The sequence below is a fragment of the Cnephaeus nilssonii genome (genome assembly GCF_951640355.1).
Source record: "Cnephaeus nilssonii genome assembly, chromosome: X".
Lineage (NCBI taxonomy): Eukaryota > Metazoa > Chordata > Mammalia > Chiroptera > Vespertilionidae > Cnephaeus > Cnephaeus nilssonii.
In genome coordinates, this window is record NC_137071.1 from 32,049,367 (window position 1) to 32,074,681 (window position 25,315).

The following is a 25,315-nucleotide window of genomic DNA, read 5'->3' on the forward strand; positions in this document are numbered from 1 at the left end:
GCGTGCGAGAGAGAGAGAGAGATTCGTCCCCTGACCTGGAATTGAACCCACATCCTTGGTGTATGAGGATGGTGCTCTAACCAACTGACCTACCCTGCCAAGGCCAAATAATTTCTCCAAAATTTAATAACCACAGCCCAAAGGAGGCCTGATGTGACATGATAAAGCAGAGAAAACTATTGTTAGTCCAGTCTCTTAAGTCAGTGCAAGGAACCTATAATTAGTTTTTATATTACATTTGATACAAATTCCCTACTTCTCTGGTTTGATATTTGTAGGTTAGGAGTGCTGAATTCAGAACTGTTTCCATAGGAAATGTTACAGAGATTACATCTTGAAAAAGAATGTAGGAGAGCTTCCCGGGCTTTTGAAGCCTCTATGTTCTGTTCTTGAGAGATTTGAAGGCTAAACTGATTTACATTATTCATTAGCAAATTAGAAGCCATAAGGTTGGTTATAGAGAGGCACTTCGTGAGATTTTCTTCCAAAAATTGTTTGTAAAGTTCATCCAGCTTGTTTTCCATATACTTATTAAGCATAGAATTAGAGAGGGGCTGATTATGAAACAACATACTTTTTTCTCGAATTTCATCCCCATTCAAAAGTTTTGAGGCAGATAGTTTCTCTAGAGGCTTAACGGTAGGAGAATGGCCCAATGGTATATCCACTGAAAGTAAAAGGGGACCATTAAAAGCATCATCACGTATGTGTTCCACAAAGCAGCCTGAATCATACATGTTGCCCACTTGGTCTCCTCCAATCTGTAGGTCAGGATAATTCTGGCAAATACTTGTACATGACCAAGATTGGTATAAATCCAGTTGTCTTTCATCACGTTGTTCTCTTTTTGGAATGGGCAGCGCAACAGACAGATTTCCTGGAAAGGATGCACTTTTGCATTTTGGTACAGTTATTTCATCCACAAATTCTATTTTACTTGTATCATTAATTTGCTTTGTTAAACTTTCTTTCTCAACCTTTTGTTGATTTTCTATTTTATCAGGAGAAAGTGAATTGTCTTCTATATCTAAAAGCTGCTTTTTCCAAGTTTCCTTTTCATCATTTGAGGTCTTCTTACATGTAAGTGGTTTACAAAATGTTGTATATTTCTGTTCTTTGTATAGGAGTTCAAGTAGGAAGGCTTCTCCAAGCATTTTATTAGGCAATATTTCTAAACAGAAGAGTGCAGTATATTCCTGAAATTATAAAAGAACCCATTAAGGCAATATATATTAAAATGTCAAATTAAGATGTTTCTTCTACATGAAACACAAGTGATTTAGGAAGGTAGTGTTACTCAAAAGACAGAGAATAGGACCAGGAATAAGAAGATTTGGGTTCAAATTAGGCTATTACTTTTTTGAATTTAAATTCTTTATTGTTTAAAGTATTACATATGTCTCCTTTTTCCCCAATTGACCTCTCGCCAGCCACTTCCACCCCCCAGCAATGCCCTCACCCCCCTACTGTCTGTGTCCATTTGTTATGCTTATATGCATACATACAAGTCCTTTGGTTTATCTCTTACCCCCCCTACCCTCCCCTAACTTTTTAATATCAGGTAATTTATTTATCATTCCTGGGTCTCAATTTTCCTATCAATTAAATGGTGATAACACTCCCCTGCTTTCTTCACAGAATTATTGTCAGGATATTATATGCTGTACATGCAAGTGTTTTAAAAAGTACAAACTTATGCATCATCTTTATTTCATCTTTTTCTCTGCAAATGACTGGATCTGCTGGAGCTAAAGAGTCATACAACCAAACACGTATGGTGGGTACATCGCTTGCAAGCTGGGGTCAGAGTGAAGCCTGAAGGAAGTGTGTAAAAAGAATGCAGGCTATGGGCTTTAATCCACAGGTAGCTGGACACAAGGCCAAGAGTTTCCAAAAACACTGAGAATTCAAAAGCATCACTTGGTGTTCCATATTGATAACAAGCCATGATAGTGACTACGTATTAAGTTATTGAGAGAGAAAGAGAGAATGAGTGACTAAATCACACTAAACCATTTAATGCTGTCTTAAATGACAGGTTAGTAACAACACAATTATGTCTAGGTCCTATGCATAGTGTAGTCATAGAGGGAAGTTACAGAAAACTAGGCCAGCAGAGTGTTTCCGTCTTGTCTGATTAAGCAATTTCAGCCTTCCGTCTTGTCCCTTAGAGAAAAAGAGAGGGCAAAGAGAAGAAAAGGAGAGGTTGAAAGGATAAACAAAGTAATGGAATTATACCAATCACTTTTCTATCTTGAAGAAGAATAAAAAGGCCAGCTTGCATATTTATGTTTATTCCAGAACCTGTTCAATGTTTTATAATGTAATGTTCCATAAAAATAAATACATCAGACAATAAAAAAGTACAAACTTATACAAATGTTTAATTACATATGTATATATATTTGGCTGTCAAAAATGATTTATTTTAAAGTTATTAATGCGCCTAACCCTTTCTTTTTAAAAATAATTTTTGATTTGACACTGTTGTAGATATCCCCCTTTGGCTTTTCAAATAGTCTACTTAAAATCAAGCCTGCTATCAAGACCTTGGTCTTAATTTAACTGTGTTTTAATTACTGTAACTTGAATCACACATTGAAAAAAATTACTATGCCTTAAAATGTGTACAAAGAATGAATATTTATTTATACATAGTTTAAACTCACGAATACTTTCAGATTTAAAATATAAATACAGCTACTTAATTTTAAATATTCTAACTTGAAATAGAAATTCATAGAGATGGAAAGTGGAAAAGAGATTGTCAGGGGCTGGGGGTAGAGGGGAACAGGGAATTAGTGTTTAATGGGCACAGCGTTTTAGTTTTGCAAGATGAAAAATTTCTGGAATCATAGTGGTAATGGTTGCACAACAACGTGAAAATACTTAATGCTCCTGAATTGTACACTTAAAAACAGCTAAAACAATCAATCAATCAATAAATAAATAAATAAATATCATTTTGCCAAATTCACTACCATCCTTTTTTCTTTTGTCTTTCCCTTTCTTTCCTTCCTTCTCTCCCTCCCTCCCTCCCTCCCTCCCTCCCTCCCTCCCTCCCTCCCTCCCTCCCTCCCTCCCTCCTTTCCTTCCTTCCTTTCTCCCTTCTTTTCATTCTCTTCTTTTTTACTTAAATCTTACTTCTCAAAGAACTTAATTCAGTCTTTTGCATGGTTTGGCATGCAACTTTAAGAATCTCAATTTTCCCTATAAATTCTACAAGTGTGAGAAAAGAAAAAGGAGACTTGATTCAAGACACAATTTTCCTTTTATAGGTCTATAGCGTCTACTATAAATGTTTCCAGGAAACGTACTTATTCGCATTTAAATATTTTTTGGGGAAAAAAAACAAACAATACAACACAAAATATGTAAGAATTTAGATTTACCTTTTCCAAATATCAAGATGCCTAAAGATTCAGTCTTCTGAGATTCCAACACTCCAAACACAGGAAAAGCTCCTTTTGGCTTCTTTGTTTCTTAGCTTTTGGTTTACACCTCGGAAAGAGAAGTTCAACCACACAAATTGAAATGGTTCTGCTTTCCATTCATGCCCTAGGACTGAACCAAACTAACAGGAAAATGATGTGGGCTGATCTCATGTATGGTATGGTGATGAAGATCACAAACCAAAAGAGGATCTTGAAAGTTTTTATTCAAGATGCAAATGAAAATGACTGCGGGAAATGTTAACGGCAATAGTTTTTTTGTTGTTGTTATTCAAGCAAAGACAGAAACAAGGTTATTTTAAAAAATTTAAGTTAAAACAAAAGCAGTGTGGAAACCAGCATATTTTGTAACAATTAATAATTTAAAATAACTCAAACAGCCATCAAGAATATAATGATTAGATAAATTATGATACATCTATTCCATTAAATACAAAACTAAGGATTTTTAATAATAGAATGATAATAAGCATCTATTAAGTAATTACTACAAACACATAATTCAATAAAAGAGAAAAGACAGAAGCTGTTATCTCCATGTAACAAAAGAAACAAATACAAAGAAAGGTTCTATACTTGTTGAAAGCTAGGAAATGGTGGAACTATTACGTGCACCAGGCAACTGAATTCAGAACCCATGCTCTTAATTACTACACTGTATTACTTTAATGTGTACTGATGGAATGTGAGTTGCAGACAACATATACAGTATGATTGCATCATCTACTGAGCATGTAATATGTGCCAGGCACTTTTCTACAGATTTCACATGTACTAACTGATATACTCTTCATAACATCTCTATGAAGCAGATATTATAATTGCCATTTTACATACAAGGAAACTGAAGAGCAGAGAAATTAGATAAGATGTCCAATACCTCACAGTTGTAAGTGGTATAGAGTCTGGGTTTGGATCCAGAAAGCCTGGCATCAAAGACCATGCTTAACTTTCCTGCTATAACTGGCTTTTTCTCTCTTTTAATTGAACTAATATATGTAATTATTTTGTGGAAAAGAATATAAATCAAACTGTTAATAATGGTTTCTTCTTGTAGTAGGTGGCACATAGAAAGTGAACGGGTAATTTTACTTTTTACTTCCAGTATTTCTATGTGGTTTGAATACTTCTACAAGGACCATGTATTCATGTATTATTTGCACAATTGAAAAATAAATAATTCACATACATAAAGGACAAGAAAAATTATACCTTCTTTAGAAATCATTTTCTCAATCTCACAAGTGTCTGCCACATTCTTTAGAATGATTTTAAATCCAGATACAAACTTCCAAAGTAGACTGAGAAGCATAAAACAAAATTTCTACATAGTTGATATTTTGGGCTACAATTATCAATAAATCTTTTTTATAACTAATAATATTTCAAAGCAATTATCACAAATATTCCATAGAATAGGGTAATTTTAAATTTGTTTTTTTTTCATTTTTATTTTTTAAAATTATAGATGTGCCATCCTATATAATAAAAGCCTAATATGCAAATTGACTGAACAGCGGAACTACCTGTGGAACAACAGGTCGCTATGATTCGCACTGACCAGATGCTCAACGCAGGAGCTGCCCCCAGCCCGCAGGCCCCAGGCCAGCCAAAAGGGGTGCCAGCGGGAGCCCCGATCACCCCGCGGGTCGCCTCCTGCAGAGGGAGGCACCAGTTACCTCCCACAGAGGAAGGTGACTGGCATGGTGGTGGGGGGCAGGGACGGCGAGCAGGTGGCACCAGGCCGGCCAAGGTGGGTGCCAGCACAGACACCCTGATCGCCTTGCCAGTCACCCCACAGATTGGTCCTGATTGCCGGTCAGGCATAGGGACCCTACCCATGCATGAATTTCATTCATCAGGCCTCTAGTTGGTTAATAAAATTATGTAAGCCATACCAATAAATTTATGTTAGGTTGTCAAAAATATCCTCTTATAAGAAACTAGAGGCCCGATGCACAAAGATTCGTGCAAGAATGGGCCTTCCTTCCCCTGGCTGCCAGCACCGCCTTCACTCCGGCCTGAGCCGCCTTTCCGCTCTGGCCCGGAGCTGCCTTTCCACCTTCCCACGCTGCCCAGAGGCCCGGAGCGGCTGGGGCGGTGCAGAACGTCTGCATCATCGCCAACGACGCAAGCATCCCACCCTGCCCCTGGCCGCTCGGGGCCTGCATATACAAATTAACCCGCCATCTTTGTTGGGTTAATTTGCACACTCACTCCTGATTGGCTGCTGGGCGTCACAAAGGTACAGTCAATTTGCATCTTACTGTTTTATTAGTGTAGATAGTGTATTAATTTAGCTTGAAACCAAGGGAATGGCTGACAGTAAAATAAGAAAATGTCTCAATCCCACACAGGTTGCCAGAAAGATAATAAAAACAATTGTAAAAAAATAAGTTTTCTACCATTGCCACCACTGAGGACTATTAAAAGAATATGGATATCTCAATTTGTTCCTAACCTAGATTCCTTCATCAATTGTACCCTATCAACTTTGCCTCCATCACCCCTATATCTAGTTGATCCAATTTCACTCAACCCCTGTCTCTGCCTTTCCCTTTGATTGCTGCAGCTGCTTTCAAGCTTGTCTCATGTCAAATTCACTAGACATGTTAGATTGATCCATCTTTCACACAAACTTATTAAATCTTTCAATGACTTCTAATCATACATTGATTAATAATAAGAATAATTTATTGAGTGGCTTGTAAGTGAAAGGTGCTCTTAGGCAATATCTGTGCTTATGTAATCTTAAAAGCAAATCTGCAAGTTAGATTTTGCACATTTATACGGGACCAGAAAAAAAACACACTAAAAAATACTACGAAAAATCAAAATCTAAAATGAAACCTGAAGGTCTATGTACTTTACCCTGTTTACTTTTTCAGCTTTTATTCCTACACTTTCTTCCAAAGCTCCAATTACCATGTGCTTCATGGTTTCTACCTAAAATTCTTTTATTCTTATTATTTCCTGACAGACTGTATGTTCTTCAGGTTTCTTGTCTTTCTTTTTTATTGTTTAAAGTATTACATACGTCTCCTTTTTCCTGGGTTGACCCCATCCCTCCACCCCCACCCCCCTGGACAAGCCCCCACTGCCCTAGTGTCCATTTCCATTGGTTTTGCTAATATGCATGCATACAAGTCCTATGGTTGATCTCTAACCCCCCACCCCCCAACTTCTCTCCGAGGATGGATGGTCTGTTCAGTGTTACCTTGTCTCTGGATCTATTTTTGTTCATCAGTTTATGTTGTTTATTATATCCCAAATAAGAGTGAGATCATGTGATATTTATCTTTCTCTGACTGGCTTATTTCACTTAGCAAAATGTTCTTCACTTCCATCTATGCTGTTGCAGATGGTTAAAGTTTATGCTTTTTCATAGAAGCATAGTATTCCATTGTGTAGATGTACCACAGTTTTCTAATCCACTCATCTGCTGATGGGCACTTAGGCTGTTTCCAAATCTTAGCTATTGTAAATTGTGCTGCTATGAACATAGGGGTGCATATAACCTTTCTGATTGGTGTATCTGGTTTTTGGGGATATAGTCCGAAAAGTGGGATTACTGAGTCAAATGGGAGTTCCATTTTTAGATTTTTGAGGAAATTCCATATTTTTTCCACAGTGGCTGCACCAGTCTGCATTCCCACCAGCAGTGCATGAGGGTTCCTTTTTCTCCACATCCTCACCAGCACTTGTCATTTGTTGATTTGTTGATGATAGCCATTCTCACAGGAGTCAGATGGTACCTCATTGTTGTTTTGATTTGCATCTCTTGAATGATTAGTGACTTTGAGCATGTTTTCATATGTCCTTAAGCCTTCTATATGTCCTCTTTTGAAAAGTGTCTATTTAGGCCGAAACCGGTTTGGCTCAGTGGATAGAGCGTCGGTCTGTGGACTGAAGGGTCCCAGGTTCGATTCCGGTCAAGGGCATGTGCATTGGTTGGGGGCACATCCCCAGTGGGGGGTGTGCAGGAGGCAGCTGGTCGATGTATCTCTCTCATCGATGTTTCTGGCTCTCTATCCCTCTCCCTTTCTCTCTGTGAAAAATCAATAAAATATATTAAAAAAAAAAAAGAAAAGTGTCTATTTAGGTCCTTTGCCCATTTTTTGGTTGGATTGTTTATCTTCCTTTTGTTAAGGTGTATGAGTTCCCTGTAAATGTTGGATATTAAAACCTTATCAAAGATAATGTTTGCAAATATGTTCTCCCATGCAGTGGGCTTCCTTGTTGTTTTGTTGATGGTTTCTTTGGCTGTGTAGAAGCTTTTTATTTTGATGTAGTCCCATTTGTTTATTTTCTCCTTAGTTTCCATTGTCCTAGGAGCTGTATCAGAAATGATATGGCTACGACATATGTCTGATAGTTTGCTGTTTATGGAGTCTTCTAAGATTTTTTGTGGTTTCCCAACATACATTTAAGTCCTTTAACCATTTTGAGTTCATTTTTGTGTATGGTGTAATTTGGTGATCTAATTTCATTTTTTTTGCATGTCTGACCAATTTCCCAGCACTATTTATTGAAGAGACTGTCTTGACTCCATTCTATGCTCTTGCCTCCTTTGTCAAATATTAATTGAGCACAATGGCTTGGGTCTATTTCTGGGTTTTCTGTCCTGTTCCATTGGTCTATATGTCTGTTCTTGTGCCAGTACCAGGCAGTTTTGAGAACCATGGCTTTGTTATATAGCTTGATATCTGGTATTGTGATCCCTCCGACTTTGTTCTTCTTTCTCAGGATTGCTGTGGCTATTCTGTTTTTTTGTTTTTTTTGTTTGTTTGTGTGTGTGTGTGTGTGTGTGTGTGTGTGTGTGTGTGTGTGTGTGTGTTTATTCCAGATGAATTTTTGGAGAGTTTGTTCTAGGTCTGTGAAATCTGCTGTTGGTATTTTAATTGGGATTGCATTAAATCTATAAATTGCTTTCACTGTGTCCCATAGATTTTGGATTGTTGTGTTTTCATTGTCATTTGTTAACAAGATGCTTTTTATTTCTTCTTTGATGTCATTGGTAACCCAATCATTGTTTAATATCATGTATCCTCAATGTGTTTGATTTTTTTCATTGTTTTTATTGTAGTTGATTTCTAATTTCATTCCATTGTAATCTGAGAAGATGCTTGGTATGATTTCTATATTATTGAATTAGAAGAGACTTTGCCTGTGGTCTGTCTTTGAAAATGTCCAGTGCACACTTGAGAAGAATGTATATTCTGTAGCTTTGGGGTGAAATGTTCTTAAGATGTCAACTAATTCCATCTGATCTAGTGAGTCATTTAGGATTGCTGTTTCTTTGCTGATTTTTTTTTATTTAGAGGATTTATCCAGTGGTGTCAATAGGGTATTAAAGTCCCCTGCTATGACTGTATTGCTGTCAATATCTCTCTTGATATCTTCCAGAAGTTTATTTATGTATTTGGGTGTTCCTGTATTGGGTGCGTATATGTTTACCAGAGTTATATCCTCTTGTTGAATTGCTCCCTTTAGTATTATGAAGTGGCCTTCCTTATCTCTTATTATGGCCTTCACTTTGAGGTCTAATTTGTCAGATATAAGTATTGCTACTCCAGCTTTTTTTTCAGTTCCATTCGCCTGAAAATATTTTTTCCATCCCTTCACTATCAGTCTGTTTGAATCCTTTATTCTGTGGTGGGTCTCTTGTAGTCTGCAGATTTATTGGTCATGTTTTCTTATCCATTCAGTTACCCTATATCTTTTGATTGGAGCATTTAGTCCATTTACATTTAAGGTTATTATTGATAGGTACTTGTTTGTTGCCATTTTTATTCTTTATGCCTATGTTCCTTCTTCCCTTTCTATTTCTTCTTTTTATAGCAGTCCCTTTAGTATTTCTTGCATTGCTGGCTTGGTGGTAATAAACTTCCTTAGCCCTTTTTTGTCTGTGAATCTCCTGATTTCACTTTCAATTTTGAATGATAGCCTTGCTGGGTATAGTATTCTTGGATTCAGTCTCTTGCTTTGCATCAATTTGCATATTTCATTCCATTCCTTTCTGGCCTGATATGTTTCTGTTGAGAAAGCAGATGATAGTCTAATGGAAGATCCATTATAGGTAGCTTTCTGTCTCTCTCTGACTACCTTTAAGATTCTTACTTAGTCATTCATGTTTGCCAGTTTAATTATGATGTGTCTTGGTGTCAGTCTTTTGGGGTTCATCTTGTTTGGGTCTCTGTGAGCTTCTTGGACTAGTGTGAGTTTTTTCTTCCCATATCAGTGAAGTTTTCTGTTATTATTTCTTCAAACAGGTTTTCTATTCCTTGCTCAATTTCCTCTCCTCATGGCACCCCTATTATGCAGATGTTGTTTCATTTTGACTTGGCCCAAAGCTCCATTAGGCTCTCCTCCTGCTTTTTAAGATTTTTTTTTCCAGTTGCTGCTCTGCTTGGGTGTTTTTTCCTACCTTGTCTTCTAGCTCGCTGATGTGGTCCTCAGCTTATTTTTGTGTACTACAGATGCTTTCTATTGTGTTCTTTATTTTAGCTAAGTCATTCTTTATTTCCTCCTGTTTCTTCATTTCCTCTTGATTCCTACACATCCTTTTCAGCATTCTTATGACCATTGCTCTGAATTCTTTCTCTGACAAATTGCTTGCCTCTATTTCATTTACTTCCTTTTCTGGTGATTTCTCCTTTTCTTTTGTATAGGGATTGTTCTTTGTCTTCCTATTTTTGCTCCTCTCGGGTTGTCTGGTTATGTGGCTCACTCTTTACCACATTGACCAAAATACACAAAATACAACTTGACAAGACATGACACAGATGGAACAAAATACGTATATATTCATGTCACTGATGACTCCCAAATAAAAGTGACCACCAGAGAAAAAAGAATTAGTTTAGAGAAAAGATTACAAAAATGATATTTAGAAAAGAAAAAAGGTAAGAGAGAAAAGAAAAAGAATGGAAAAATATGGGAATATGTGGAGAAAAACTCCACAAAACAAACAAATTAACCAAAAAATACATTCAAGAATCACCCAGAAAAAAATGGGGTGGGGGTACTGAGGCAGAGCTTATTTCCAGAAGGTAAGGTACAGGAATTGAATGAATGGGGGAATGGCCATGATTCAGTACAGAGGAGGTAGTAAGAGAATGAGTTTATAAGAAGAAAAATAAAAAAAATACTCAATAAAAATAATTAATTTAAAAAAATAATTTATATATATACAGTATATATACATATATATGAAAAAAACTTTTCCCCTTTCTTTATCTATCTACATATTCATCTATTTTTGGAAAAGGAGAATAGAGTAGAGTAGATAGGCCTGAGTTTGTTGAGTGAAACTCATTAAGCTATTAGTAGAAGAAGAGAGCAAGTGAGGAGAGGTAAAACAAAAGCCTAAATCCAAAACAAACAAACAAACAGCAACAAGAAAAGAAAGAAAAAAATTGGCTATTGTAGAAAGAGAAAAGAGAAGGGTGCAAGGATTTGGAGCAGGGGAGAGGATATTAGACATATGAGTTAGCCAACAGACTATTATAATAGTAATGTGTCAATAAATCAGATAAAGAAGATTAATTTTTAACAAGGAATAAAAAGAAAGGAGAGAGAAAAACTAAAGCAGGATCATGTGATGAGAAACAGGCTGACAAAGGGAGAAGTGAGGAAGAAAAGGTTGGCAAAAAGGAAAAAAATGAGATAAAGTAAAATAATGATAAAAAAGAAAAATAGAATGTAGAACAGTAATCCAAAAGAAATAATAGGTTAAATAATAATAAAAAATAAATAATAAAATAAAATAGAAAAAAATTTTAATTTCTTTAGTAAAGGATAAAAAATAAAAAAAAGTGATTAGTGAAGTGCCATTCGCTTCATCTGAGTTTTAATGTCCAATAGGGGCTGGTTTAAGACCCCTCTCTACTGTTCTGTCTGCCACATCTCAGTTTCCTGTTAGGTTGTCAGCCCCGTGTTAAAGTTCCCAGTGATCCACAGCTCCTCTGTATCAGACTCCATAGCCTTGGTTTCACCTAGGCGGGTCAAACTGCCTGCTTTGTTTTTCTGCCTGCTTTCAGTCATATTTACACAAGCATCTTTTTCTCACATGGGCTCTAGGTGGCAGTGTTGCTGTATTAGTTTCTGGGACCAAATGGCCCCTCAACCCAATCCCCAAGGGCTCCCTGGGTGTATTCAGAATCCTTGTTTCCCTGCTGAGCTCAAGGCTGGGTGCAGCTGTACTGCTAGGAGGAGCCTGGTCTTTTGATGAAAAATGGCTGTTTAGGGCTGGAGGGATCAGACTGTCCCAGAGCTGGATTCCTGCTCATCTCTCCCTATTATGCTCCCCAGTTTCCATAAAAACCACCTTCCCTTGCACTGCAGTCACAGTGAGTGTTTGTGATTGAAATATCCTATGTACTGTGTTTAGCAAGTAAAAGCAAGGAAAATATAAAGACAGAGCAAACATGCCACTGCGCATCTCTCTCCCCCCAGCACTGCATGGCCGGTGAAGAACTTCAGCCTGCCTTTCTGGTGCAGCTTCCATGGCTGTGGACTTAGATCTAGAATAAGGTGACCAGACGTCCAGCTTTTGGCGGGACAGTCCCGATTTTTAACAATTTGTCCCACGTCCCGCGGCGTTTTAAAAAAGTCCCGATTTTGGAAAGAATGCACAACAAGCTAGGGAACGCCGGCAGGAGAACGGGAAGGGAATATACGGTTTTCGGTGGCCATGTGGCTATTTAGCCAGGATATGAATTTTATATTATTTTTGTTAATTTTATAATGTTAAACTTTAATAATGACAAATAATTGTTGAGAACTGATTACCGAGAACTGCTTATCAAAGTTCGCATTGTTGATCAGTTGTTAGAATTCGACCACCATTGTTTGGACTTAATGAACAATGTAACTGTCTCTCAGACGCTACACATCGTACTGCGTGCTAGTAAGCTAGTTAAACAAGTGATGTCATTACAAATCAGATATTCAGATAATTTAGGTAAGTAATTTATTTATTTATTTCATAAATACATAAATTTTCTTGAATTTAGCAGACAGTACTCATATTATTTATATTTTATAGTGGCGGCAAAAAGTCTAGCACCGGCCTTGAAAGTGACACTTACGACTTATGTTACGGCAAATTCATGACCTTTTAAACAACGACAGCAATCTACTAAAAAAAATTCACTCAAATGAGAAATATGCCAAAGAATAAAATAATACTATACATAATTTTTTATTTATTATATTTGTAAATTGTACTTATGTTGAAATTTAAAAAATATATATTACAATACTATTTTTGCGTTCTATGAAAATTTTTGTTGCTCCATATAGACCAAATTTTTAATCAAGAACCCCCTCCACCACCACCCCCAGTCAATGGTGTCCCACTTTACCAATGTTAAAATCTGGTCACCTTAATCTAGAATCCCCCACTGCCAGCAGCCCTATGCACCTCTTTCCACAGTCGAGTGTTACGGGTGTCCCCACAGGACATGGACTTGAAGCAGCACAGTTTCCTTCTGATCCTCTAGTCCTGGTTGCACGTCTTTCTCTCCAGCCCAGATGCCCATCCTACTGTTCTCCAGGCATCCCCCGTCCTTTCCAACCACGGATTGTCCCACCAACTGTGTTGAATTAGCCAATTCTAGGTGGATATTATTCGATTTAGCTGTTCCTTCTATCTGCTCCGTGAGAAGGCGCAGGACCCGTCTGCCTATTTGGATGCCACCTTTTCTCCCCCTGGACAAACATTTTAGGCACCCGCAGCTGGGGTGGCTGGAGTCTCAGTGTTCATAGTTTCACAGCAAAGGCAGCAGGTCCCTGGCCAGTGTGGCTGTAGGGTCCCGGGGAGTGTCCGAGGTTGCCTCGGGTGGAGGTGAGGCTGGGCTCCCAGTCACAGCCGCTCTCCCCTTCAAGATGGTGCAGTCACTGCAGCAGAGCCGGCCACCAGGGGAGAGATTGCAGTGGTAGCAGAGGCCACTCAGCTAGTAGGGCCTGGTTCGCCAGCCCCTAAAAGTCCTACGGAATATAACTGTCTCCCACTCACACACACAGACACGCCCCACACACCCACACACTCCCCTTTCCCTCTCTCTCTCACTCACTCACTCACTCACTCTCTTCCTCACTGCTGTCCTGTCGGCCGCCATCTTGGATCCTTCAGGTTTCTTTTTAACTCTCAGTTCTTCAGGAATGGGTGCCTTTAACCCACCTAGCCTAGTTAAGCTTTCTCTACATTTCATTTATATTTTCTTAATAGTTATCACTCTGTGAGTCCCTTGAAGGTAAATACTTTTTTTTTACTCATATTAATGTGTGTGTTCCCAATCAGCATGCAGAATGTGACACTTATTATCAACAGTTATAATTATTATCATTTTATAAACTACCTGCAGATGTCAGACCATGTGCCTAACACTTTTACATACTCAATTCATTTCATCTTACTCATGTTGATGCTGTCAGGTAGGCATCAATAGAGAAACTGATAATTTAACAATAGAGAAATCGACATTCAGAAAAAAGTAATTTGCCATAAACCCATAACTATTAAGTTGCAGAGCAATGAAATCCAAATTTGCCTAACACAAAAGTTGGTGCTATGTTTCTTTGACCCTTCACTCTTAATTTCCATTGCCAATTTTTGACAAACCCCCTAAATCTTGTAAATACTACTTATCACTATCTTAAACTTCTGGAAAATGTTAAAACTTAAAAATAAAAACTGGATAATGAGTTATGAATGTATTGAAGAGGAAGCTGACATTAAAGTGCGAGGTCATCTTTTTACATAGGGAAGAGAGGAAGTGCTAAGAGAGTCAGGGACTATTGCACCCACAATTATGCAAACCTAAAGGTCAACTCCCAGAATGAAAGGGTGCCCTACAAACCACATCCTCTAAAGGGGAGGGATACTGCAGAGAAAAAGGGGACACCTCCCCGGGTTAAGAGAAAAAGTAACAAACGTTTCTGTGGTGGTCCAGTCCTGTCCAGGACAGCATTGGAACCATTTGCTCTGTCCCCACAAAACTAGGTAACACAAGTTTTATCTATTTTCTTCACTCATCATATTGTATTTTGGCCATTTTCTCCCTCAGGTGTCCTTCATTTACAGCTGCAACTGTCAAGCACTAAAACCAGTGTTCACCACCATTCCCTAGCAGGGAGAAGGGAAAATGGGCAGCAGTAATGCAGAGACCATTTGCTCTCCCTGCCCCTCCTCCCCTTGGCCTAGCAGATGAGGAGAGAAAAGTGGGTTTAACTGGAGTTTATGACCCTTGGGAATTCAGCCTCTCCCCTCAGGCGGGTGGAGGCTCCTGCCTCCTTGTCACCAGGCCCCCGCATTCCCAAAATGGGGTTTACCTACGTCACAAGGGCACTAGTTTCCCAGCCAATCCTGAGTGTGGTTGCCTCCTCCCTTAGCAATGACCCTGAAGAAGAGCCTTGCCAGGCTCCCGACTTCACATAATATACTTGAGCCTTAAGCAAAGGTGAAGTGGCTAATTCTGATTTACTTTTGCAAAGTAGCCTCAGAGTGGAAACAATGAGCTCCATCATAGTCTATTAGAGGCCTGGTGCACAAAATTCATGTATGGGTAGGGTCCCTAGGCCTGACCAGCGATCAGGGCCGATTTGTGGGGTGACCTTACTCTGCAGGGCGACAGGCAGGGCAATTGGGGGGCTCCTGCTGGCACCCACCTTGGGTGGCCTGGGGCCTACGGCCTAGGGGCAGCTCCTGCATTGAGCATTTGCTCCCTGGTGGTCAGTGTGCATCATAGCGACTGGTTATTCTGCTGTTCAGTCAATTTGCATATTAGGCTTTTATTACATAGGATTGTTCCAGCATGTCAGGGTCTAGGGAGGTGAGTGGAAAGAAAAGAGCCTCAGTGGGTAAAAATGCTAGAGTGAAGATATTCTATTTGGGGACTTCAGGACTGTGCTAAAACATTTATTCTCTTCTTGCCATTCATTCTTCAGCTCCCTCCTCTCTAGGTTTTCAGGGGTGGGAGGTGCAGGGGAGAAGAGAGAATATGACTAATGCCCTCACATAGGTTGTGCTCTGGGGACTGATTGATTTGGGGAGGATTACCATCCTAATGGCTTATCATAATTTTCTGATTGTTTCAAATGGTACTGATAAAGAACTCTATTTATAATGGGAGATGAAAGAGATAAACAACCCTGGTTAGTATGGGAGAGAAAAAATGGCCAAAACCTTCAGAATACTGGGTAACTCCCAAAATAAATTGATTGTTAATTTTTAAGAAGAAAGTGTATTTGCATAGATCAGCTATTTCTTAATTAGAGCTTAGAGTAATTATTTTGGCTAGGATATAGGAAGTATAATAGAAGAGTGCTTTTCAACAGCAATATATTGCCAGCTTATGTGTGTCATTTTAAATTTTCTAGTAGCCACTTTAAAAAGATTAAATTAATTTATTTTATTTAACATAAAACATACAAAATGTTATCATTGGAGCATATGATCATTATAAAAATGTAGATGTTATATATTCTTTTTTCACATCAAGTGCTCAAATTCCAGTAGGTATTTTGCCCTTATAGCACATCTTATTTTGGACTAGCCACACTTCAAATGCTCAATAGTTACATGTGGCTAGTGTTTAACATATTAGATAGCTCAGTTATAGAAGGACCATTATATAGTTAAAGACCTCATTTGGCAAAGTTTTTGATAAAACATGAAAATTAAAGGATTTGAAATTGATTATAAATGATTGACTAACATTTATCACATTATTGCTATGTCTCACATACAATAATAGCTACAAGGAGGAATCAGAAGTAATATCAGCCTAGAAAGAGTGCATTACTTTTGCAAAAGCCCTGTCAGGCAGATTAGGGATTTAATCGGGGTACTATGAAGTAACAAGAAGCAGTTTGAAAAAGAAAATAAGACCATTTGACTAGTTTTTTAATGTTGCGATTTATATTTTGAATATGGTACTAAGAGTCTGTAAAAGGGAATTATTTAGAATCAGTAAGGACTACAATGGATACAGCAGAAGACTCACTCAACTGTTGATCTGTTTTTCAAACTGTAACATAAAAATAATCTGGAAAACTTTTTAAAGCATTCTTGGAACCCACTCCCAGACAATCTGATTCTGCAGTTTTGGAGTGGGGTAAAAGTGATGCTACTTATTGTTCTTATAAACCATAGTCAAACTAGAACTGCTCTAAGCAACTTTTCTTTTCTTAATGGGTTCCTCTAAAGAGGTTTTGAAAAAACACTACAAAAGTTTGACTTCAGTCACATGCACCATGCTTTTGCAATTTTAAAAACTAATGAGACTCAGAAAGTGGAAATGTTTCATTTCGGAATTTCAGAAATTTCTCAGCCCTCTGTTGGATATAGGCAGGAGCTTCTTAGCATGACTGGATTACATTTTAAAGTAATAAAACAGAAAGCCTACTGCACTTTTGCAGAAATCTCTTTAAATACAATAGAATAAGCTGGGGTTTGTAGTTGTCAAATTGCTTTGACATATGTGTTCTCACTCTAGTATTAAATGTTTCACGAGAGAAAATTGCCCAAGACTGTTATGTGAAAATGTGGAAACCTCAAACTTTAAGATTTATGTAATAGTTTTTAAAAATATTGTAGTTAAAATATGTTTTAAAAATAACCAACTCTGACAATTTTACATTAGCAGTTTCAGGTAAAAAAGACAACAGGGGGAAATTCAGTCTATTAACAGAGAATACACTTCTATATTCATAGAAGATATAGCAAGAAGTGGCCACTTTTATCCACTAATATATTTATAAATCTTAATCCCCTGGTCACCAGTGGTGTATTTATTTTTTCATTGCATGTATTTTATCTCTATATGTTTCCCTCAAATTTATTTATTATATAAATATTATATTTTTATTAAGTTTATTGGGGTGACATTGGTCAACATGATCAGATAGGTTTCAGGTGTGGGTTTATATATTCCAAGATCTGTATATTGCACCATGTGCCCACCACCCAAATTTAAATAATCTCCTGTCACCTCATATTAGGACCCCCTTCTCCTCCCACCCCCTTCCCTCTGGTAACCACCACACTGCTGTTTGTGTTCACAAGTTTCAGTTTTATATCCCACATACGAGTGAAATCATATGGTTCTTAGCTTTTTCTGAATGACTTATTTCACTTAGCATAATATTCTCAAGGTCCACCCATGCTGTTGTAAATGGCACTATTTCATCCTTTCTTGTGGCTGAGTAGCATTCCCTTGTGTATATGTACTACATCTTCTTTTCCAAGTCCTCTATTGTAGGACACTTTTCCCCTCCATGTCTTGGCCACCGTGAATAATGCTGCAATGAAGAAAGGGGTGCATACATATTTTTGAACACATGTTTTCGAGTTTTTGGGGGGTACAAAAAGGAGGGGGATTGCTGAGTCATATGGTAGCAATATTCTTAATCTGCTGAGGAATCACCAGACTGTTTTCCATAGTGGTTATGACAGTCTATATTCCCACCAGCAGTGAATGAGGGTTACCTTTTCCCACAAGTTCTCCAACATTGTTATTGCTTGTCTTGTTGATAGTGGCCACTCTAACAAGTGTGAGGTGGTATCTCATTGTAGTTTTGATTTGCATTTCTTTAATTGATAGTGAGGTTGAGAATCTTTTCATATATCTATTGGATATTCATATGTATTGTTGGGAGAGGTGTATTTTCAAGTCCTCTTCCAACTTTTTGATTGGGTTGTTTGTTTGGTGCTGAGTTTTATGAGTTCTTGGTATACTTTGAAAATTAAATCTTTGTCTGAGCTACTGCTTGGAAATATCATCTCCAATCTGGATGGTCACCTCTTTGTTTTGTTGTTAGTTCCTTTCCCAGTTCAGAAGCATTTTGTTTGATGTAGTGCCATTCATTTATTTCTTAACATTACTTTCCTTGCCTTTGGGGTCAAGTTCATAAAATGTTCTCTATGAACAGGGTCCATAAGTTTGGTACCTATATCTTCTTCTATGTAAATTATTGTTCAGGTCTTACATTTAGGTCTTTGATCCATTTTGAATTAAATTTTTTACATGTGGACAAACTGTAAACCAGTTTCATTTGTTTGCATGTGGCTTTCCAATTGTCCCAGCACAACTTATTGAAGAGACTATCTGTATTCCATTGTATGTTTCTGGGTCACTTGTCAAAAGTCATCTGTCCATATACATGTGGTTTTATAGCTGGGTTCTCTTTACTGTTCCATTGATCTGTGTGTCTGTTTCTCTGCCAATACCAAGCTGTTTTGATTATCATAGCTCTGTAGTATAATTTGAAGTCAGGTAGTGTGATACCTCCAGCTTCTTTCTTTTTCTGATGTTTTGTTGTTAGTATACAGGAAGGGAATGGATTTTTGCACATTGCTTTTGGATCCTGCAACTTGACTGTATTTGTGTATTGTTTCTAATAGTTTTTTTTTTTTTTTTTTTAGTGGAGTCTTCAGGGTTTTCTCTATACAGAATGATGTCATCCACAAAAAGTGACAGTTTGACTTCTTTCTTCTCTATTTGGATGCCTTTTATTTCTTTCTCTTGCCTTATTGCTCTGGCTACGTCTTCCGGCACTATCTATAATAATAAAAGCATAATATGCTAATTAGACCAGATGTCCTTCCAGACAAAGCCGGGGCTGCAAGGGAAGCCCGGGTCCCAGGAGCCAGAGGAAAACCAGTGCCGACAGCCGGCGGAAGGAAAGCCTACTCTAGCATGAATTTTGTGAACTGGCCCTCTAGTGTTAAATAAGAGTGGTGGGAGTGGACATCCTTGTCTTGTTCCTGATCTTAGAGGAAAGTTTTCAGTTTTTCACAATTGAGTATATTAGCTGAGGATTTATTATAGATGACCTTTACTATGTTGAAGTACTTTCCTTCTATTCCTATATTATTGTTTCAATCATAAATGGATGTTGTAGCTTATCAAATGCTTTTTCTGCATCTATTGATGAGATAATATGTTATCGTCCTTTTAAAAAATTTTTTAAGTCTTTATTATTGAAAGTATTATAGTCCTCCTTTTCCCCCCATTAACCTCTTCCAGCCCACTCCTGTCCTCCCCACCACCAGACCCTAACCACCCCAATGTCTGTGTCTATGGGCTATGCATATATGCACACACGTTCATTGATTGATTTCTTCCCCCCCTACCCTCACCTGCCTTCCTTCTGAGGTTCGACAATCTCTTCATGCTTCTATGACTCTGGGTCTATTTTTGATCATCAGTTTACTTGGTTCATTAGATTCCACATATGAGTGAGATAATGTGATACTTATCTTTCTCTCACTGGCTTATTTTGCTCAGCATAATACTCTCCAGGTCCATCCATGCTGTTGCAAATAGAAGAAGTTCTTTCATTTATATTGCTGCATGGTATCCAATTGTGTAAATGTACCATAGGGTTTTATCCACTCATCTGTTGCTGGGCACTTAGACTGTTTCCAAGTCTTAGCTATTGTAAATTGTGCTGCTATGAACATAGGGGTGCATATATCCTTTCTGATTGGTGTTTCAGGTTTCTTAGGATATATTACTAGAAATGGGATCACTGGGTCAAATGGAGTTCCATTTTTAATTTTTTTTATGAAACTTCATATTGTTTTCCAGAGTGGCTGCACCAGTCTGCATTCCCACCAACAGTGTGCTAGGATTCCCTTTTCTCCACAAACTAGCCAGCACATGTTGTTGGTTGATTTTTTGATGATACCCAGTGAGGTGGTATATCATTGTCTTTTTTATTTGCATCCCTTGGATGACTAGTGACTTTGAGCATTTTTTCATATGTCTCTTGGATTTCTGTATGTCCACTTTGGAGAAGTGTCTATTTAGGTCCTTTGCTCATTTTTCAATTGTATTGTTTGTGTTCCTTTTGTTAAGTAGTATGAGTTCCCTATATATTTTGGAGATTAAACCCTTACCATATGTATCATTGCCAAGTATGTTCTCCCACATAGTGTTATTTTGTTGATGGTTTCTTTTGCAGTGAAGAAGATTTTTATTTTCATGTAATCCCATTTTTTTAAAATTTTCTCTTTAGTTTCCATTCTCTTAGGAGGTGTGTCAGAAAATATATTACTGCTAGAGATTTCTGAGATTTTGGTGCCAACGGTTTCTCCTAGGATTTTTGTGGTTTCACAACTTCCATTTAAGTCTTTTATCCATTTTGAGTTTATTATTGTGTACTAGAGGCCCAGCACGCCGCACCCGTGGGACCCAGACTGACTCCCGCCGTGCCGGGCAGGACGCGGGACTCAGAGTCAAGTTCCCACCCACCCGCACACGCAGCCTCCTGGTGACCAGTCTTTGGTCGTGACGGTGTCACGGCCAAGGGATTTTTATAATAGAGATGGTGTAAGTTGGTGGTATAGTTTCATTTTTTGCATGTACCTGTCCAACACCATTTATTGAAGAGACTGTATCTGCTCCAATGTATGCTCTTGACTCCTTTGTCAAATATTAATTGAGCATAATGGCTTGGATCGATTTCTGGGTTCTCTGTTCTGTTCCATTGATTTATATGCCTGTTCTTGGGTCAGTACCAGGCTGTTTTGAGTACATTTGTTTTGTAGTATAACTTGATATTTGGTATTGAGATTCCACCAACTTTGTTCTTCTTTCTCAAGATGGCTGCAGCTATTTGGGGTCTTTTTTGGTTCCATATAAATTTTTGGAGTATTTGTTCTGGATCTGTGAAATATGCCATTGGTATTTTAATGGGGGATTGCATTGAATCTATAGATTGCTTTTGGCTAGTATGGACATTTTGATGATGATGATTCCAGCAATCCATGAACATAGTATATTGTTCTACTTGCTTATATATTCCTCTATCTCTTTTTCAACATCCTGTTGTTTTCCAAGTATAGGTCTTTTACCTCCTTGGTTAAGTTTATTCCTTCATATCTTGTTTTTTATTTTATTTTATTTTATTGGCAATGGTAAATGGGATTTTTTTTTTAGTTTCTTTTTCTGAGAGTTCACTATTGGTGTATAAAAATGCTATGGATTTGGGGTGTTAATTTTGGATCATGCTATGTTTCCAAATTCATTTATTAAATCTAGTAATTTTTTGATGGAGTCTTTAGTGTTTTCTCTGTACAGTATCATATCATCTATGAATAATGAGAGTTTAGCTTCCTCCTTTCCAATTTGGACTCTTTTTATTTCTTCTTCTTGTCTGGTCACTATGGAGAGGACTTCCAGAACTACTAGTATGTTGAACAAGAGTGGAGAAAGAAGGCATTCCAGATATTTTGAATATTTGGTAAAACTGCCCTGTGAATGCATCTGGACTAGCACTTTTTTTTTTCTGAGAATTTTTTTGTTTGTTTGTTTGTTTTTTACTGTTTCAATTTCATCAGTAGTTATTGGCCTATTCAGGTTTTCTGATTCTTCCTGATTGAGTTTTGAAAGGTTGTATTTTTCTAGGAATATGTCCATTTTGTCAAAGTTGTCACGTTTTTGTTTTTTTTAATAAAGTCATTTGTAGTATTTTATTACAATCTTTTGTATTTCTGTGGGATCAGTTGTTACTTCACTTCTTTTGTTTCTGATTTTATTTATTTGGGTCCTCTCTTTTTGTTTTCTGGTGGGCTCAGCTAGAGGTTAATCAATCATGTTTATGCTTTTGAAGAACTACCTCTTGGTTTTATTGATCTTTTGTATTTTTTTTGTCTCTGTTTCATTTATTTCCACTCTGATCTTTATTATTTCCTTCCTTCTACTTGTTCTTGGCTTTTTTGGTTGTTCTCTTTCTAATTCTTTAAGTTGTAGTGTTAGATAACTTATTAGCAGGTTTTTTGTTTGTTTCTTTGTTTTGTTTTTTGAGGTAGGCCTGTAGTGCTGTGCACTTCCTTCTCAGGACTTCTTTCACTATGTCCCATAGATTTTGGATTGTTGTGTGTTCATTTACATTTGTCTCCAGGATGTTTTTTAGTTATTCTTTGATCTCTTTGGTAACCCATTCATTATTTAATAGTGTGCTATTTAGCCTCCATGTATTTGATTGTTGATTTTGATTATTTTTATTGTAGCTGATTTCTAATTTCATGCAGTTGTGGTCTGAGTAGATGCTTGATATAATTTCAATCTTCTTGAATTTATAGAGACTTAGCTTGTGTCCTACCATGTGGTCTATCTTTGAAAATGTCTCATGTGCACTTGAGAAGAATGTATATTCCATAACTTTGGGGTGGAATGTTCTGAAGATGTCAATTAATTCCATGTGTTCTAGAGTGTCATTTAGGTTAGCAGTTCCCTTGTTGATTTTTTGTCTAGAAGATTTATCCAGTGATGTCTGTGGGGTATTAAAGTTCCCTACTATGATTGTATTGCTATGGTCCTCTCTCTTCATATCCTCCAGACGTTTATTTTAATATATATATTTACATGCTCCTGTATTGGGTGCATATATGTTTACCAGAGTCATAGCCTCTTATATTGATCACTTTAGTATTATGAAATATCTCTTTGTTATGGCCTTCACTTTGAGGTCTATTTTGTCAGATATAAGTATTGCTACCCAGATTTTTTAATTTCCATTTACCTGAAAAAAAATTTCTTCATCCCTTTGCTTTCAGTCTGAGTCTTTTGTTCTAAGGTAGGTCTCTTGTAGACAGCATATATAGGGCCCATGTTTTCTTATCCATTAAGCTACCCTATGTCTTTTGTTTGGAGCATTTAATACATTTATGTGTAAGGTTATTACTGATAGGTGCTTATTTGTTGCATTTTTATTCTCCATGCCTGTGTTCCTTCTACACTTTCTATTACTTTTTATTATAACAGTCCCTTAAGTATTTCTTGCATTGCTTGCTTGGTGGTAATAAATTCCCTTAGCACCTGATTTGATCATCAATTTTTAATGATAGCCTTGCTGGATAGAGTATTCTTGGATTCAGTCTCTTGCTTTGTATCACTTTGTATACTTCATTCCATTCCCTTCTGGCCTGATGTGTTTCTGTTGTGCAATCAGTTAATATTCTAATGTAAGATCTCTTATAAATAACTTTTTGTCTCTCTCTGTGCTTCTTGGACTTGTGTGACATTTTTCTTCCCCACGTCAGAGATTTTTCTGTCATTATTTCTTCAAACAGGTTTTCTGTTTTTTTGCTCAGCTTCCTTTCCTTCTGGAACCCCTATTTTTGCAGGTGTTGTTTTATTTCGTGTTGTCCCAACACTCCCTTAGACACTCCTCCTGCTTTTTAATTTTTTTTCCAGTTTCTGCTCTGCATGTGGTTTTTTCTACCTTGTCTTCTAACTCACTGATTTGGTCCTCAGCTTCTTCTAGTCTACTGTTGAAACCTTTCAGCTATGTTATTTTTAATTTCCTCTTGATGTTAAAACCTATCGGTGAATTTCTCATCCAGACCTTTGAGCATACTTATAACCATTACTCTGAATTCTTTGACAAATCCCTTGCCTTCTTTTCATTTAGTTCCTTTACTCATGATTTCTCCTTTTCCTTTATTTGAGGGTAGTGTTTTTGTCTCCCCATTTTTGCTCTTTCTTTGTAATTGTTTTTATATATTACATCAAACTGCTATGCCACCCAGATTTTCTGAATTGGTCTTATGTAGTAGATGTTTTGTGGGTCACAGTGGTGCAGTCTCTCAGGTATCCTGGGCTGGGTATTCTAGGAATGTCCCCTTCTTGAGATATTTGGGTTCTCCTGATATAGTTGGGTCTTGGATGTTATTGTCCCATTTGTGGGTGGAGTCTCTTCTCAGGTTGTCTGATTATGTGGCTCGCTCCCTATCATGTTGTGTCAGCCATTGTGAGGGTGCTGACTGAATAGCACAAAATACATCACGACAAGACATGACAAAAAAGGAACAGAACATGAATGTACACAAGACACCTATAACCCAAATAAAACTGACCACCAGAGAAAAGAGAATTGGGAAAAGAGAAAAGAGAGCAAGAATGATAGAGAAAAAAAGAAAAAGAATATGGGGAGAAAACACAACAAAACAAAGAAATAAACTAAAAAGCACAAACAAAAAACACCCAGAAAAGGGAGGGGGGGGCAGAATCTGTAAATACAAAGCTTAAATAAAAATAAAATAAGTTTAAAAAATTGGAGGAATAGTGGAGGACCATGCTTTAGAATGGAGACGGAAGAAAATAAATGAGAACACAAGAAGAAAAAACAAAAAGCATCCCTAGCTGGTTTGGTACAGTGGATAGAGTGTTGGCCTGCAGACCAAAGGGTCCTAGGTTTGATTCCAGTCAGTCAAGTACCTTTGTTGCAGGCTCCTCCCCAGCTTGGGCTTTGGTTGGGGCTTGTAGAGTAGGCAACCAATAGATGTGTTTCTCTCCCATCGATATTTCTCTCTGTCTTTCCCTCTCTTTCACTCTCTCTAAATATCAGTGGGAAAATATCCTTGGGTGAGGAGAAAGAAAAAGAAAGAAAGAAAGAAAGAAAGAAAGAAAGAAAGAAAGAAAGAAAGAAAGAAAGAAAGAAAGAAAGGAAGGAAGGAAGAAAGAAAGAAAACAAAAACACACACACACAAACAAAAATTTAAAAATATGTTTTAAAGGAGAATAGAGAAGAGAGCAGATAGGCCTAAATTTAGGAAGTGAAACAAGTTAAAAAATTAGGAGAAGAAAAGAGCAAGAGAAGAGAGGGAAAAAAAAAACAGAAAAAAATTGAGTAGTGAAGCAAAAGAAAAGAGAAGAGGAAACGGAGTAAAAGCAGGGAAGAGGAAATTAGATATATGAATAAACCAAGAGATTAGAATAATAACACATCAATAAAGCAGATAAAAAGATCAATTTTAAAAAGGGGAAGAAAGGAAAGATAAAACGGAGAAAGGAGAAGAAAAATGAGAAGAGAGGAAGAAAAAGGAGCAAAATAATAACAAAAAATTG

At 37.3% G+C, this 25,315-nt stretch overlaps 1 protein-coding gene across 1 annotated transcript; it reads right to left on the reverse strand.

Annotated features, from left to right (window-relative positions):
* Window positions 1-227: 227 nt before the first annotated feature.
* LOC307095274 (TLR adapter interacting with SLC15A4 on the lysosome-like) lies at window positions 228-3,446 on the reverse strand (the record flags this gene model as incomplete). Its single annotated transcript, XM_079764530.1, has 2 exons — window positions 3,393-3,446; window positions 228-1,196 (listed from the first exon to the last, which is right to left on the reverse strand). Exon 2 carries the CDS (start codon window positions 1,152-1,154, stop codon window positions 228-230), a length of 927 nt encoding a protein of 308 aa, XP_079620656.1. The 5' UTR covers window positions 1,155-1,196; window positions 3,393-3,446.
* Between the last annotated feature and the right edge of the window lie 21,869 nt (window positions 3,447-25,315).